The sequence below is a fragment of the Pogona vitticeps genome, chromosome 12 (genome assembly GCF_051106095.1).
Source record: "Pogona vitticeps strain Pit_001003342236 chromosome 12, PviZW2.1, whole genome shotgun sequence".
NCBI classification, from domain to species: Eukaryota; Metazoa; Chordata; class Lepidosauria; order Squamata; family Agamidae; genus Pogona; species Pogona vitticeps.
The window spans coordinates 10,882,961-10,898,962 of NC_135794.1; the positions used below are offsets into that span (position 1 = coordinate 10,882,961).

A 16,002-nucleotide genomic window follows, 5' to 3' on the forward strand; every position below is an offset into this window, starting at 1 on the left:
TCTAACATGGTGAGCTGCCTTGTGTCTCCTGATCAGGAGAGAGGCAGAACAACAACAACAACAAGGTAGGATCTGTGACGGGTCATCAGGAGAGAGACGGTCCACCAGGGAGCCTGAACCCAGACGGTAAAGGGCTTCCGACTGTAGGTCATCACCAGCACTTTGAATTGGGCCTGGAAACAGACACGTCGCCAGTCCAGCTGTTGTAGCAGGGGAGCTAGAAGCCCCTCCTCTGCTTGAGATGGAAGGCAGGCAATCAAGGCTCAGTTTCATGCCTTGGCTAGTCAACTTCATGCTTTCGGAAGTGAAGGATCGGCCACCTGCCCACCGGTGCCCAGAGGACACCCATGAGTACTCACAATGCTTTCCCACACTTTGGGGGAGGCTCCTATGTGAAAGCGAAGTGGAAAGATCAAAGCATGATCTAGTAAAACGATGCTACCTGGAGACAGGACACATTTTCTGTGACTGTAGAGAAATTCAGTCCATGCAGCCCTTCTGTGCATACAATGTATGCCCCACAACATGTACAAAAGAAGATCTAGCATCTAGCCAAGATAAAGCAATCTAAGTTGAACACTTCTGGCCAAAATAATAATAATATTTTAAAAAAATCTCTAATTTGGAGAACTGTCTGTCAGATCTGCTTGGACCTGGGTTTCTGCCATGAGCTAGAGGTTGGACCCGATGGCCTAGGAGGTCCCTTCCAACACCGTTGTTGTACGATTCTATGAAAAGATCATCACAAGAAGTGGGTGAATAAGTCACAGCTTGAAAGGAATGAATTAAAGGTCATGTTAATCTGTAGCTAGTGATTTGGGGCAACATGCAAACATAACTCCTTTCTTTTTTCTTTCTTTATTCATGTCAGAGAGTTGAACGATTCAAAATTATGAATTTATATGAAATACAGTAAAATTAAAACAAATTGAAATGATAAGATAATTAGACCCTTTTTAACCAGACGTGGGCTACTTCAGTCGCATTATCTCAGCCATTTGCCTGCTCTTCCTTTGTACACGTGTTGGGGAATGAATTTTATGTACACGTGGGCTTCGAGGACTGAATTTTTCTACTGTCAAGAAAAATTCTCCGCTATCCAGGTAGCCCCAATCGGACTTGATTGTTCCTACCTTGGATCTTCCAACTTCATTTTGGAGTCTGTTCAGGAGCTTCCAGGCGCCCCGCTAACTTCTTCCATACAATGGTCTTGTTTTCAACCCTCTTGCAGGGATGGCATTGTGGGAGACTGCCAGAAGCTCCCGGGCATCAGCCCGTCTCCCTGCAGGTGGATGTCCCACCTCAAAACACCTCGGCACTCAGCACCGGCCACTCACCCAATTATTGGGGCTGGAACGACGCAGCTCCAGAATGCGCCCGGAGAGGCTCAGGCATGCCAACAGAAAGGACGTTTGAGAAAGGGAGCTCCAGCAGCGAGGAAGAGGAAGAGGAGGCAGTGGCGGCTTCAGCCAACGACATAGATGAGGATGCCTGCCAAGCTGAGGAGGGGCCCACGGCCGCAAGTCCCGCAACTGAGGGCTTGGAGACGGTGAGGAGCCGTGACCCCTCGATGGAGGAGCTGGTCGCATTTCCTTCCCACTGAAAGAGGCGGACCATGCGCAGAGGGCTGAGGCCCGGTGGGCGGAAGCCTGGCAGCAGCAGAACCAACACCGTGCCCGCCCGTGCCAGCGACCACGTGAGGGCCAGGGGCTTCCCAGGGTCTTGACCGAGCACTCTATGAAGCCACCACCTGAGGGCTCTGTCTGCCCACTCGGATCCGAAAGCCCCGTAAGATCCTTCATATATTCAACCTTGGTGTCTGTTATTTTCACCATGTTTTCCATTTTCCACTGCTTTAAGTAAGTTTTCTCTACTTCTATTAATCTCATCATTGGGGCTTCCTCTTTCTCCCGCTGTGGCCTGTTCGATTGGTTGTTATCCACAACCTCCCATTTTCCACATTAAATATAATCTGTCCATACCACTTTTTGGATGTTGTGTGTGATTCATGTTCATTAACTTCCTTCCCCCCACCAAAAAAAAAAAAAAAAAAAAAAAAAAAAAAAAAAAAAAAACCCACCCTCCCAAAGATGTCAAACAAAGCTTTTTGTTCCCCAAGAGCCCATGTGCCCAAGGAAGGACCAAGACGGTGTCAACACTCGGACCAACCCTGCCCTCTTGGACAGCCACAGCGCTGCTGCTTCTGGGGTTGGGAAAGAGATGCATGAAGAGGACCAGACACTGCCTTCCACCCCCATCTCGTGCAGCTCCATTACACGCAAGGAGCCGTTTCCCCCAGCCCCCATTCCCAGTAAATCTCTCCTGTGCAGAGCAGCCTTGTGGCTGGTGGCAGCTCCCTTTCCAGCACATACCCATCCTGATGTGGGTGACAAGGACCCGGAGAGGACTCGGGGGGGGGGGTGCGCTCCATTTGAGAAGCCCATGGCACTGAATCCCCCACCCCCATGGGCCATGCCTGCTCACGTTCCCTGTCTCATAACCAGGAGGCACCTCTCCACCTCATCAATGAGCCACAATCATTCACACCTAGTTACACAAAATGCACACAAACAACCATAGGATTTTGGTTAACACATTTGATTTTGCATAACCACTGGATAGGTTGTTTGCTTCTTCCTCATCAGTCAGTCAGTCCTTCTGGATTTGCTGCTTTGTCTGCTTGGGTGTGTTATCCACAGGGCCGAGTGTCCAAAGTGGCCTGTTCTGAACATCTAAGCTAGTGTGTTCCTCTCGGGCATGGTGGAGGATGTTGGAGAGGATACGGTTCAGTCAAGCTGAGGTAATAATTCAACTACCAGTCTGGCCAGCTGTTGTGGCGTGTATGTCTGCGTGCGGAGGCACCCTTTCATCTTTTCCTTCAGCCAATAAAACCTCTTGGGACAACCTTCTGACAGTAAGCTACAGAGAAGAACTCAGTAATGAGAGCTCTCACATTCAAAATAATAATAATAATAAAAAAACCAAATCTGAGAAGTGTGTCTGCTATGAAGCCAACCTTAACTACCGTCAAGCCAACTTGACTCCATTTGGAAAGAAAGTACCTTGACCCTTCGTTTGTTGTCGGCAGTCCAGACAGGAATGAGCTTCAAAATGGAAAAAAAATTACCGAAAGCAGACCGAAATCTTGGGTAAAGATTGACGATAGTACAGGTATCTTAAGAGCAGGTGGAACTCATTGCCTGCTAAGCTGCTCTGCCATCATCCTGCTGAAGATCAGAGTCGAACTTCTCTAGGCAGGGCTGTCAAAGGAGGTGAGGTGGGTGGCTCTTATGGGGAGGATTTTTTCAGCCCTGGGGGGGGGAGACCCTCCTCCCAGTTTTGCCCTCCCCAGGAAGGCCTCTTTCTTCCCTTGAGGCATTGTAATCACTCAGTTGCTAAGAGTGGTGTTCCTTTCTAGAATCGGGGATCAAGAGAGTTGTGGGGGGGAACCTCAGGGCTCTGGAGGGCACGGGTTGAATGGCCGAGGGTCAAACGAGGCCTCCTCCGTTGTTGATTTAATTTCATTTTATTCCAAATATTGAAAGAAGAGAAAGTTGCTCCCCTCTCCACCCACCCCCAATTATATTTTAGTGTTTGGTACATATCAACTATAACTATAAAATATATATAAAGTTTAGAATAAAGACTCTGCTGAGGCAAGACATTCAGATGTGGTTATAAGTATGCTACTTAGTGCTAATAAGGGATTTCAAGGGCTAGGGTCAACTATAGAAATCAGCAACCATTAGACCCAAACAAGAGTCCTTGAGAAGAAAAACAAATGGCAGGGCTTCACTGTCGCACGTCAAAGGAAAATCAGACCCGTCTTGCTCAGCGGCTTCTGCTTCACCAAGCTTCACGGCTGAGAATGGTTGGGTGACACTGATTGTCCCGTTGGTTCGCTGTGCACCTCGGGAGGATGAAGTGGAGACGGGTGGAGCTTCTCAGGAGGAGGGCCATGAGGGACCTGAGACACTGTAGACTCCTCTGTGGACTCAGAAGGCTCCAAGTGGTCTTCATCCCCCGCGGCCTTCTTTTTCCTCTGTTCTTGCTGAGGGAAAAGAAGATGGAGAAAAGGGGGATATTAGGAGCAACAGGAATCGTCTCAAAAAGCTTTGTGCTCGCTGACCCACCTGAGCGAACTACGAGAGGGCTTCACACCACAAATGGGTCTCTGGACAGGGAGATACGCTCTTTCCTATCTAAGCTAGGATACCCTTGTGATCTCCTAACCATGTGTTGATGAGGAAGTTCTGTGTAGGCCATTTTCACTGCCTGCCATTTTTACATTTAGATTCCGTCTCCCCTCACATGCCCATCTTTCTTCTCCTAGTTAATGGGGTGGAGGCATACATTTAGTTGCCCTGTTCATATGAGACTTATTATATGTCTATCCCATCTTTCTTTCAAAAAAAACCACCAAAAATTTTCAGAGTACTGTAGTCTGAATGCACATCATCACCAAGTTACCCTCACAAACTATCCTGGGAGGTACGTTAATCTGAGGAGATAATTAGGTGAAGGTCACCCAGCAAGCTTCAGGACAGAGTGACTGCATTCAGATGGATGTCCAGCCCTGGAGTCAAGAAACGCTGATTCCTGGACTTCATGAGCAATTAAATATCTTTTTAAAAGTTCTTCCAGAAAAAGAGCAGGAGTTGTACTAAATGAAGCAAACCTCTTCCAAATACACCCCAGCTTCTAAGAATGTGGCTAGAAGACTCACCTCTCTCCTTCTCTTTATAGGGTACATTCTTTTTTGCCTCCTCTATTCATTTAGTTCAACCTCTCTTCTGCTGCTCAGGGTCAAGTTTCTGTCCCCAAGATTTGAAAGAGACAGACGTCTCCGTTTTGAACCTCACCTCCTGATCCTGCAGCCGCCTCTTGTGAGCCATCTTATAGAGTTTGTGGAGCTTCTTTCCATCCAGTTCAATAAACTCGGACACAAATATCCAAAGGTACCTCCCGACTCCCTGGCTACGGTTTTCAGAGCGACTTTGATGCATTATCTAATATTGCCACCCGGCTTCCCCAGAGACTGGCAAAGTCAGAATAAAACCATGCAAACTGAGAGAAGTCATGCAAACAGGCTTAAATGAGAAAAGGAAAACGTAAATAGATGGAAGACATTTAGTTCTGTATAAAGGATACAGAGCAGAGGTTGCCATGGTGCAGAGGCACATGTTCATACGGACAGCACTTTTGTTGATCTGTGCAAGCAGGTACGCACCAAAATATAAACAGACTATAAAACAGGTGACAGCAGAAGATGTAAACAGCATCCTTGAAGGTGCCCTGTTTTGGAGATGGCAGCAAGGAGGAAGGAAAGATGTACCCGTGGTGCTCCAATGGTGATAAATAGACCACCAACGCATGCAGACACCCCAGTTGTTAACCCATATGCAAGTGAATCATGTGAGGGCAGCCAAAATGGCCTCTGCTGGTGTAAGCAGGAAGAAAGGGACAGACCCTGTCCAGTTCTGTGCAACAGGTATCTTGTGTACCTTCTCTCTCTTGCCCTTTGTTTTCTTTCTCTCTTTCTCTCCTTCCTTCCCCTTTTTACTCGCAGTCCCCTTTTCTTTGCCTTCCTCGTCCTCCTTTGTCTTCTGCTTCTTTCTCGCAGGGCTCTGATCCACTCCATCCACCTAGAGAGAAGAGAGGGACATCCAACCCATCGATTCGTTTCAATCCTTTCTCATCCCTCCTTTCCTCGGAAAGACTCACAAGGAGGACAAAGCCAATCAACGAAAAGCATTCAATTAAAAACGATACTACTTTTAAAACTGGAGTTTAAATTAGAAGGCAGCCAGTGAAGCAAAAAGAACGCCTTCTAGCCAAACTTCAGCTGCTTTGCCAAAAGTCTTAGCATAGAAAAAAACTTTCCTAAGTTGAGTTTGTCAGAATGTCTTCCACAGACTGCTTGTCTGATTGCCAAGGGGGAGAGACTCCATTCCCATGCTCATCCCTGACTTTGGGAGACTTCTTTTCCTTTTTTGCATGGGGCCCCCTCTTTTCCACCTGGCTCTCGAGTAGGAGAAAAGCCAGTTAAAAGGAAAATATAATAAACTTCCAACCTGCCCATTTCATTCTTTGGAGTGAGCACCTATCTTCCCTTATCCCATAAAATCAATTGCCACTTACACTGTGGATATTCAATGCTAGATAATAATTAGTCAGCAGGGAAAAGAGAAATAAAAATTGGTACCAAAGTAACCCCAGTTCTGCAATCAGAAACCTGAATCCCCCCCGTTCCCTGGGGGGGGAGGGATGTTTTTCTGAGGAAGGGTGCTCCAAGGGCTGCAAAAACAGCCTTTGGGATCCACTTGTGGCCTGAAGGCTTAAGGATTCTCATCATGATCACAGACAATATGGGTTTAGATGGATCAGACAGATGAATACCGAGCATGAAGGCCACTTGGATGTTTTTCGCTTAGCTGGTTGAGGGATAGGCATCAAAGTTGAAGGTCTGTCTGATTGAGCTGCCAGATCTTCTGACTCTTTAGAACTCCTGTCCTCTTCTAACTGCTTCATCGGTTCAGGAACTGCCTTTTCCATGCTTACTTTTTTTGAGATTGTTTTACACCCCAAAATCAGTGGTCTGGGGGTTGGCGGTGAGGAGGGCAAATCCGGAGGCTGTAGTGCTTCCTCCATCAGGTAGATTCTAAGGTCACATTTCCGCTCCTTCAATTCGAGCTTAGTGAATTTTCGACAATGACGACAGATCCAGGGCTGGTGGGCTTCACCCAGACAATACAAGCAGCGCGAATGGCCATCGCTGATGGCCATTTTAGCTGAACAGTCCAAGCATCTTTTGAATGGGGGCTCCTTGGAAGCCATGAATTTGGAAGAAAAATGTTCAAGGAACTGGGAACAAAAAAATAACTCTCCTTTCTCTGGTTTTTCTTCTTTGGGACTCTCCAAGGATTAGGAAAAATCAGAAGGGTTGGATTCACAGGAAAATGGGAAGATTGGGAACCTGAAGACTGAGGTAAGTTGGAGCTGCTAGGAAACACCAACTTCAGTCACCAACGGCTGAGAAGGAGAGTGACTGTTGGGCATGGTGTTCTACTCGGAGGGAGGGGGAAGGCTGCTCCCTTCTTGCGTTCCATGGAAGCTTCGGGCTTCCAAGGTTCCATGGATGTGCAGAAAAGCCCCATGCGTGCGATTCACAGGGACCACGAAGAAGAACGGAAAGCTTCATGCCTACATGGAGTTTACCTGAGGTCTCTCTGTCTCCCTACTCTTTGAAGAACGACGATTCCCTTTGTACGAAGCCCACTGCTGCATGGCACTACCATGGCAGAAACACATGGAACAGAGGCCAGTTCTTCTCAAAACCAATGTAAACGCATCAACTTCATCTGTGCCTACCAACTCTACTGTAAAAATGATTCACCCAAACTGTACTGCCCTGCTATGTCTCTAAACGTGGCTGAATGGATGGGTGGGTATCACAGATCCTCATCAATCCACCATGGTTTTATTTGGCACTTGCTTCAAACCAATATGCCTCATATTCCTCCTTGGTGTACACAGAGAGCCCCTAAACATCACAGATCCCTCGCTCTATTGTACCACTGAGGTTTGAAATCAGGGATGCATAAGATTAGCCCATGAGGCCCTACAGAAATCACCTTCAAATCACAGACCCTGTCTTTGTCTACAGGCTGAGCCGTAGCAATCCCATTTGCTGTTGTGATCCCTACGGATCATCCTTCTGAGATCAATAAACTGAGTAACCCGTCTCCACAGGTCACTGCGTGGGCAATACGTGGGCTGTGTGACTAAGTTGTAAACCCCTCCAGAGAGTAGTCCCCCATGTATTCCTCAGCACCTGATATACACAGCAATATTGCCCCACTGCTGAAGGAAAACCTCCATGAATTTATTCAGTCCTCTTTTAAAACTCTCCAGATTTATGATCATGTACCTCTTGGTGTGGTGGCGCTGCAGGTTAAGCCGCAGAAGCCTTTGTGCTGCAAGGTCAGAAGACCAGCTGTCATGAGATTGAATCCACGCGACGGAGGGAGCTCCCATCACTTGTCCCAGCTCCTGCCAACCAAGCAGTTCAAAAGCATGTAAAAATGCAAGTAGATAAATAGGTACCACCTTGGTGGGAAGGAAACGGTGTTCCGTGTCTAGTCGCTCTCGCCACGTGAGCATGGAAACTGTCTACGGACAAACACTGGTCCTATGGCTTGGAAATGGGGAAGAGCACCACCCGTTAAGAGTCGGACACGGCTGGACTAAAGGTCAAGGGGAAACGTTATCTTACCTCTTGGCAGCAATCTCCATAGTTTAACTGTTCTCCTTTTGGGTATCTTTTCTAATCACAAATGTTGCTTTTCCGCCGCATACCATCCTCTGGAGGTGAGGCAGATTATTTACCTACACAAGTTGGAAAGTCAAATTGAAGCAGATAAAAAATTATGGATGGAAGGGAGGAAGTTCATATTGTAGCAATCACTCCACAAGCCAACCCTCCAATAAGCTGCTGGAAAACTCCAGTCTCTCTTGCCTCTGTCTGTGTATTGTGAATTAAGACTCCCCAACCAGCAAAAGCAGTTGATTTAAAGAGCTGCGAAGGAAATCATTCTACACAAGGACTCAGCTCTCAATAAATAGGGTTTGGGAATGTGCTGCTCGTTGCCCGTTTGTGTGGACCCGAAGGTCAGGCTGTGCTTCCTTGACAGGTCAAACGTGCTCCCGGTTCCTGGGATGCTTGGGGCGCTCCAGAGGTCTTGGGCAGCAATTCCCTAGAGCGATCGCAAAATGTCAATGTCTAGCAAAAAAATGGTCACGCGGGGTAACTGTCTAGCGAGGCACCACTGTAGCCCAATTCTGGCCTTGCTTTACTCTAATAAGGTGTGTGTTGTTGTTTTGCCATGTTTCTATTACCTGTTTACCCACGCATATTTTTGTCAAGTCCAGAAGCAAGCAGTGCCACCTGCTGGTTCACTGGGGACAATGCACCCAGTAGCTTGTAAAGATGAACTATCCGCTGGCCCTCCTTGTGGCATGTGGAAAGAACGCATACGTTGCAAGGGCTCTACCTGCATGAAGGCTGTTCCTACAAACAGAATTGGAGGGTCTATCCCTCACCTGCAGAATGAATGCACGGGACACAATACCCCAGCTTCACACCACCTCCAAGAATGGGGGAACAGGTGAGGGAAAAGCTCTACCTTGAAAAGCCATCACCAATGGGGATTGCATCTGAGCTACGCAGAGTATGTCTTGAAAAATCTATAATTAAAAAAATATGTGGAAGGCCCAGGATAGGCGCTTAAATGCAGTGTGTTTTGCTGACTCTGCAACCCCATTCCATCTAAGCCAAGAATGGACCAACTTGCAGTCCTCCAGCTACTGCTGGACTGCACATCCCATGAGCCTTAGACAGCACAGCCAGTGGTGGAACTTGTAGTCCACAATCTTAAAGGGGGCAATGACCTTCTAGTGAAGTAATTGCTTCCATTTTATTATTTTGTGGAAACCAAATATGCACTGCCTGGAACACCCGTGAAGTGTGCACATTATTTCTAAAACCTCCATGTCTGATACATCAATACATTGGCAAAAGTATGTCCCTGGAGGGCTGCTGCCATTACATTACTGGCAAGTACAGTGGTGCCTCGCTTTACGAGCACTCCGTTTGACGAAGAAATCGCATTATGTTGAAGATTTTGCGATCGCAAAACGATGTTCCCTATGGGGGAATTTTGCTTTGCGATGATCAGTTCCATTTCGGTAACCGATCATCGCAAAGCGATGATTTTCGGCCAGCTGATCGGCAGCTTCAATATGGCCAAGGGTGGAAAACATGGAGGAAATGAACTGTTACTGATAAACGTTTTTCGGACAGTAGTCCTGGGATAAAAACCACAGCACAACAGAGGTATGGAAAGTATTGGAAGAACTGGAAAACTTTTCCCTAGTGTGACTAGGGCCTTACTCTGCTTGGCAATTGAAGAGTGTGACAAATGTTAAGGACTGGCACATCTATACACCACAGAAGCTTTCCATTTCTAGACGATACACCACCAATTTCATTCAAACGGGTATTTATGTTGTCCAATATAGAAGGTGGGACACTGTTCTCTTGCAGTATTTTTCAAAATGGCTGTTACTAAATTCTGCATTCTTCTTTTGGATCACAAAGCTGCAGTTTAGAAAAGAACCTCAGAATATACTCATAACAGAGGATATGGATTCCAGGAAATCCTTTTCTGGCTGCACTGAAAAATCCAAAATTAAAAAATCTGTTCAAGTGTTCAAAAGGAACCCTTCACTTAAGGATGGATTTGAAACAATGCTGAGGGGCTTCCAGCCATATCATCTGGAATCATCACCTGATTCTTCCGGACAGTAATTCAAGTCAATTGCTGCTGTGCGTTGTGTGGATGCAACACTCTGCTTTTGGAACTGTTTTTTGTTCTGGCCATCTGGAGTGTCTGAAACCTGCACTCTCTGAGAGTCATTTTGGAATTCTGCTGAAACCAGGGATGCAAATATCCATTGTAGAATTCAACAGCTGTCAGCTTCTTCTTAAGGGTCACGGTCTTTGCTCCAACCCAGCCTTCCTAGAAAAGGGAAATAGGCAAAGTGAGACTGGGAAAGGCCAGAGCACTTCCTGCAAGTCTACAGGGTCACTGCCCACAGCTAGAGGCTAAGCATGCTGTCCCTCTCAGCTTTCAAGGCTTTGTAATGCCATCTTTCTTCGGCTACAGGAGTCAGCTTGGAGAACATGGGGGGGGGCAGGGCCTGATTTAACCGCAGAACTTTGTCTGGGAGAAGGAGGCGGCAGAGGTTCCAGAAAGGCATTTGCATCCACCATAGTGTGCATTTTGAAGCCAGGGTAAAGACGACATGAGCAAGCAAGTAGAGCATAAAGTTACACTGGAAACCATTCCTTCAGTTTAACAAATTGGGACTGGACCACTACCCCAACAGGGAAAGGGGGATTTTAAAGAATGGAATACCACACTTAGGAACATACCTTGCAGTGGATCACTAATGTTTCTGACTTCTTATCGTAGAACACTGATCCTGGGAGAATCTCATTTTCAGGTCTTAACCTATCTGGACGGAAAACATGTGTTCTACTCATTGCTTTCCCACAACAAGTGATTATTAAGTTATAATAATAATAATATATTGTCATTGTAAGTATATACACAGTATACCCATACAATGAAATTCACAGACACCCAGAGACCAGACACATGCACACACACAAAATTCCCCAAACACTCCCCACCCACTAAAAAATCCCCCACTAAAAATACAAACATCTACACTGCAGGCCAAGTAACACAGTCCAACTAATTATTCACTACTGGTGGTCTTTAAGCTCATTATTAATTGCAATTATAGCTCTGGGATAAAAACTATTGAGAAAACGTGTGGTCCGAGTCTTAATTGTTCTATATCTTCTGCCAGACGGCAACAGTTCAAAAAAGTTATAAGCAGGATGGGAAGAGTCTCTCAGGAGGCTGTGTGACTTCCTTAGACAGCGGGATGTGAAGATGTCATCCAGGGTTGGTAGCTAGAGCCCGATGATATTCTGGGCAATTTTAATGGTTCTCTGTAGAGCTTTTTTGTCTGCTACAGAGCTACTCCCAATCCATGCCAGAATGCCATAGGTTAGGACACTCTCAATGGTTCAACCTCCTTCTATAACCTCATCAAAGTAACAGATCTTAACCGTGCTTCCCAGTGCTCCTTAAGCTCTGGCCTTTGTAAGGCTCAAGGAGAGACTTTTGTAACTCAGCTGGATCAGCTAATAAATCTTAACACACGTCATACTCTCCAAATTTGTTTCTGGGATCAATACATGCACGGTGCTTTTTGCTGACCTTAGATGTCACGATGCACTATAGCACAACTACCACTTTCCTATGTAAGTGGAGTGGCTTAGCTTTGGGTTACTAAAGGCTTTATAGATCCAAAGCAGTACTTTCAGAAGGGGACATACAGCCAAGCTGGATACCGAAACAGTAGTAAAAACACTTGCAGGAAACAAATTATGGGCAACAAAAGAAATATAATATCTACTTCACAGAATGTCCTGCAGTGTCATTTAACCTTTATTCCCCAGCGTTTTACAAATGGGAATATTAAATGATTCATTTACGAACCAATAAAATCCGGCAATGTCTCCACTTCTGCAAGATCCAGGAGCTTTACCACACTGCCCATCCACAGTGTTCGCAGAGGCATCTGAAAAGATACAGCACAATGAAATATCTAGGCACAACATATATTAACATGAGGCATCTTGTGTCTCAGGAAGTGGCGTTGTCCATGAAAGCTTACACTGAAATATAGCAGTTAGTCTTTAAGGTGCCATAAGAGTTTTGTCTTACTTTTTATTTCTCTTTTGTTTTTTGCCTGACTTACATGGGAGAAATTCAGAGTTACCTGCTGCTTTACAGGAATTCTAAGGAACTGTCTTACATTGAGACAGACCACGACTCCACCTGGCCCAGAGTTGCAATGACTGGAAATGGTTCTCTAGGGAGTTCAGACATTCAGTTCCCCAGGCCTACCAAGGACTTAATGTGGGACAACTGCATGCAAAGCATGTGCTCTTGATAGAGCAAGCCTGCTTCCTCTGGGAAGGTGCCATGCTCAGTTACCAGTAGAGAAAAGAACCAATTCCTCCTTTCCCCCGATGGTGTTTCAGCAGAGGCATGGCATGTGTAAGACCAACAGGATGTCGGCTCAGCCTGGAGGAGGTCTCCAGGCATAGGAGCAGAGCAGTCTTGTTAGTCTAGGGCCGCAAAACCACCAATAATTTGCATAGCACTTTACTCAATAACTGGCTTTATCCACCACCAGCTTCTCTGGCCTGCAATTAAATGTATCAGCACCAAGAAAGAGGAGTGTGTCACTGGAACGTTTAATACATGAAGCGAAATCTAAGGCTAACAAAAATAACACATATTTCACCTGCCAAGCTCTACAAAGTTATGTTGGGGAAAAGGCACAGAGTTTATGCTTGGTTTTTGGTCACTTTCTATTTGAGGGTGGACCAGAAGCTTCAACTATGCTACTATAGTAGTACTTTTTGTTGCTTTTCTTGAATGTTATTATTATTATTATTATTATTTATTTGATTTATACCCCACCTATCTGGACCGATGGACCACTCTAGGCGGAATGTTACTCTGTGTTCTTTTGAAGGCACAGCAAAGTAAAAGTTGGAAGTGAGTAATTTTTGTAAACCGATTTGCAAGACTGTTCTTACCAATGTTCCCAAGGCACGGTGCATCCTTAGTATTTGCTCAGGGGCCTGCTCTTCCCATTGAATGCAGCTCATAGCAGCAGTAACTTTAGGAGCTTTAAGATAAAAGCAAATGCAGGAGTCAACAGACCTCATTTTACACCTTAGCTCTTTAAATATTTGGACATCTCTTCTAAATAAACCCACCATTCAGATAATTGCATCACTAGTACTAATTTACTTCAGTGTACGGTAATGTCATAATCATTCCTCATCTTAAAAGAATGCCACCATACTCACCTCTTGGACTCCCAACCCACCAATGGTGGGATTCAGCAGGTTCGCACTAGTTCTACAGAACCGGTAGCTAATGTATTATTGGTTCTGCAGAACCGTTTGTTGGCCTGCTGAATCCCACCACTGCCACCCACCCACAAATCCTGATGCTCTACGGTGATTCATTAGAAGAATCAGCTGCTGCTCCTAACTTTCCTAAATGGGGGGGGGGGGGGAGAAAAGATTCCTGGTGAAAAACAGATTGACTTATTTCAAACACCTTGTAGAAGAACCCTAACTAATAAAATAATAGTAAATTAATAAGGGAATTGAACCAGTCTATTACACCAGTGATTTCCAGCCTTTCTGACACCAGGGACAGGTTTAGTTGAAGACCATTCTCCCAAGGTCTGGGGGAGGGTATTTGTTATGCAGTAGGTTGCTGGAAAACAGCTTTGAATCAAGCCCATTACATGTATTATACCAGGACAAGATGAGTGGTGAGCAGGAGGTGAAATGCAATTGAAGCTCCACCTCCTGTTAGATCAGCAGCGGCTTAAAATCTAATAGGAGTGCAGACTCCTACATTAGACTCTAATGCCACAGGCCCAGCCGATTTTGCAGCAACAGGAGGGGAGTGAAGCTCCACCTCCTGTTAGATCAGCAGCAGCTCAGAACCTGATAGGAGCACGCTGACAGGAGGCGGAGCTTCGCTCACCGCTCACCTCCTGCTCGCCACTCATCTGTCCCAGTGGCCGAGTCCTTCCAAGGCCACGGACTGGGACTGGTCTGTGGCCCGGGTCTTGGGGACCCCGTATTAGGCAATACTGACTTCATTCAAGAAATACCCCAAACATACCAGCTGTTGTTCCTTCCTTTGGCTGCTCTCTCTTGTTCCTTAAACTTTCGGCTAAGTGTTCTAGAACAGCAATGAGCTGAGAAAAGAAAATCCAAAACATACGTCACAAAAGATAGACTCCAACGAATGTGATCATATTTATTCAAATCTCTAAACCAGGGAAGCACGTTTCTCCATTTTTATTGTTTCATCTGTCTAAAAATTAATGCTTCATCCATCAGATGATGAAGTTCTTCTTGTTTGGTTCACTGATACATAAAACCTTCACTACCATTTCTTGTTGTAAAACCCACTTTGAAGAAGGGCCATGTTAACTTACCATGTCTGCACCCAGTTTGGATAACACTGACTCCAATTCTTTTGCCGTACAGTTGGGTGGAACTGGAACGGTTTCCTGTTTAATTATGGGACCTACATCAAACCTATGGACATAACACATAGCATTACGTTTTTACTTTTATCTTGGAGTTATGGTTTTTAAACAAAGAGTAAGAGCTCATGAGAGTTTGTAAATCAATGGGAGGACAAGAAGCTGTCAGAAAATTATTGATACACATCCCTGCAAGAAACAAGCCTTCAGTGTTTGATCTTACAAGGCCGCCGTCAGTCAGAGCTGCTTTAAGTGCCACTATTCTATAAAATCTAGATAGTAGATATACTACTCTACTTTGGTTAGAGTGGGTGGCGTATCAGTTAAATAAATAAATAAATAAATAAATAATCTATTTAAAAACTGCAGTACAGAGATACCAGAACAAACATGAACTAAGGCAGTTTTGGCTGAACATCTCTACATACTTCTACATCTCTACATAAAACATACTGCCCAATGGTTTTAAGAGATCACATGAAACCTGCTACAACATTTTTGTAGTGTGAAAGTTTTGCTTTAGGTTCCAGACGACAAATGCCATTTGAACCTCTCCTCTCATTCTCCCACCCCTAGTCTTAATTCAATGCCCACTGTAGGATATACCTCCTAAACAAGTTCTTTTTGACCCTGCTTCCACTTGTCATTTCTGAAAAATGTTTTGCATTCTTGGGGCTCTCCTTATTCTGTCACTTTGGCTCCAAAAACACTGACAATAACAAACTAAGTTCTTAGTACTTATTATTAAGTAGCCATTGTCTGTACTTTTTTAATAAGCTCCAGACAACACAAAAATATAGAATCAAGCTGCATAATCCTAACCTTTGAATACATAAAAAAGAGAAAAGCATTTGTAATGGCACAATGTAGTTTTAACAGATGGGAAGATCACTCAGCACCCACAAAATTTTCAGAGTTGATAAAAAATAGGTTTTGACATGTTATTCCATTAGATAAAATAGCATTTATACCTCTTTGGCCTAATCTGCATTATTGTCACCCCAGTAACTGTATCTCCATGGAGTACTGTGTGGATGATTGGTGCGGGACCACGCCATCTCGGAAGACAGCTGGGATGGACATTCAATACACCACTGAATCAGAAATTTAGAAGAAATTTGGAAATCAGAAGAGAATACTAATTCTAATATGCGTAAGCACATAGTGACCAATTTATTTATTTGATTTGTATACCACCCATCTGGCAGCCAAGGCCACTCTGGGCAGTTTACAACAAATAAGAAAAAAACAACAGAGTAACAAAATAGCAAA

At 45.0% G+C, this 16,002-nt stretch overlaps 1 protein-coding gene across 9 annotated transcripts in view; it reads right to left on the reverse strand.

Moving 5' to 3' along the window:
• Positions 1 to 16,002, reverse strand: part of LOC140702388 (methionyl-tRNA formyltransferase, mitochondrial-like) — an 83,376-nt gene that overhangs the window by 63,199 nt on the left and 4,175 nt on the right. Inside the window, exons 3-13 of one of the 9 annotated variants that reach the window (XR_013538824.1) lie at positions 15,702 to 15,824; positions 14,680 to 14,782; positions 14,361 to 14,436; positions 13,250 to 13,341; positions 12,138 to 12,219; positions 10,997 to 11,075; positions 10,350 to 10,580; positions 8,276 to 8,388; positions 7,931 to 8,052; positions 5,505 to 5,645; positions 3,508 to 4,051 (exon numbers count right to left, since the gene is read on the reverse strand). Coding sequence is in view for 1 of the 9 variants with exons in the window: in XM_078380829.1 (XP_078236955.1) it covers positions 10,371 to 10,580; positions 10,997 to 11,079; positions 12,138 to 12,219; positions 13,250 to 13,341; positions 14,361 to 14,436; positions 14,680 to 14,782; positions 15,702 to 15,824 (769 nt within the window). In the remaining 8 variants the exon portion in view is untranslated. Of the gene's footprint in view, positions 1 to 3,507; positions 4,052 to 5,504; positions 5,646 to 7,218; positions 7,819 to 7,930; positions 8,053 to 8,275; positions 8,389 to 10,190; positions 10,329 to 10,349; positions 10,581 to 10,996; positions 11,080 to 12,137; positions 12,220 to 13,249; positions 13,342 to 14,360; positions 14,437 to 14,679; positions 14,783 to 15,701; positions 15,825 to 16,002 lie in introns of those variants that run through there. The other 8 variants (XR_013538821.1, XR_013538823.1, XR_013538825.1 and 5 more) reach the window with 8 other exon arrangements.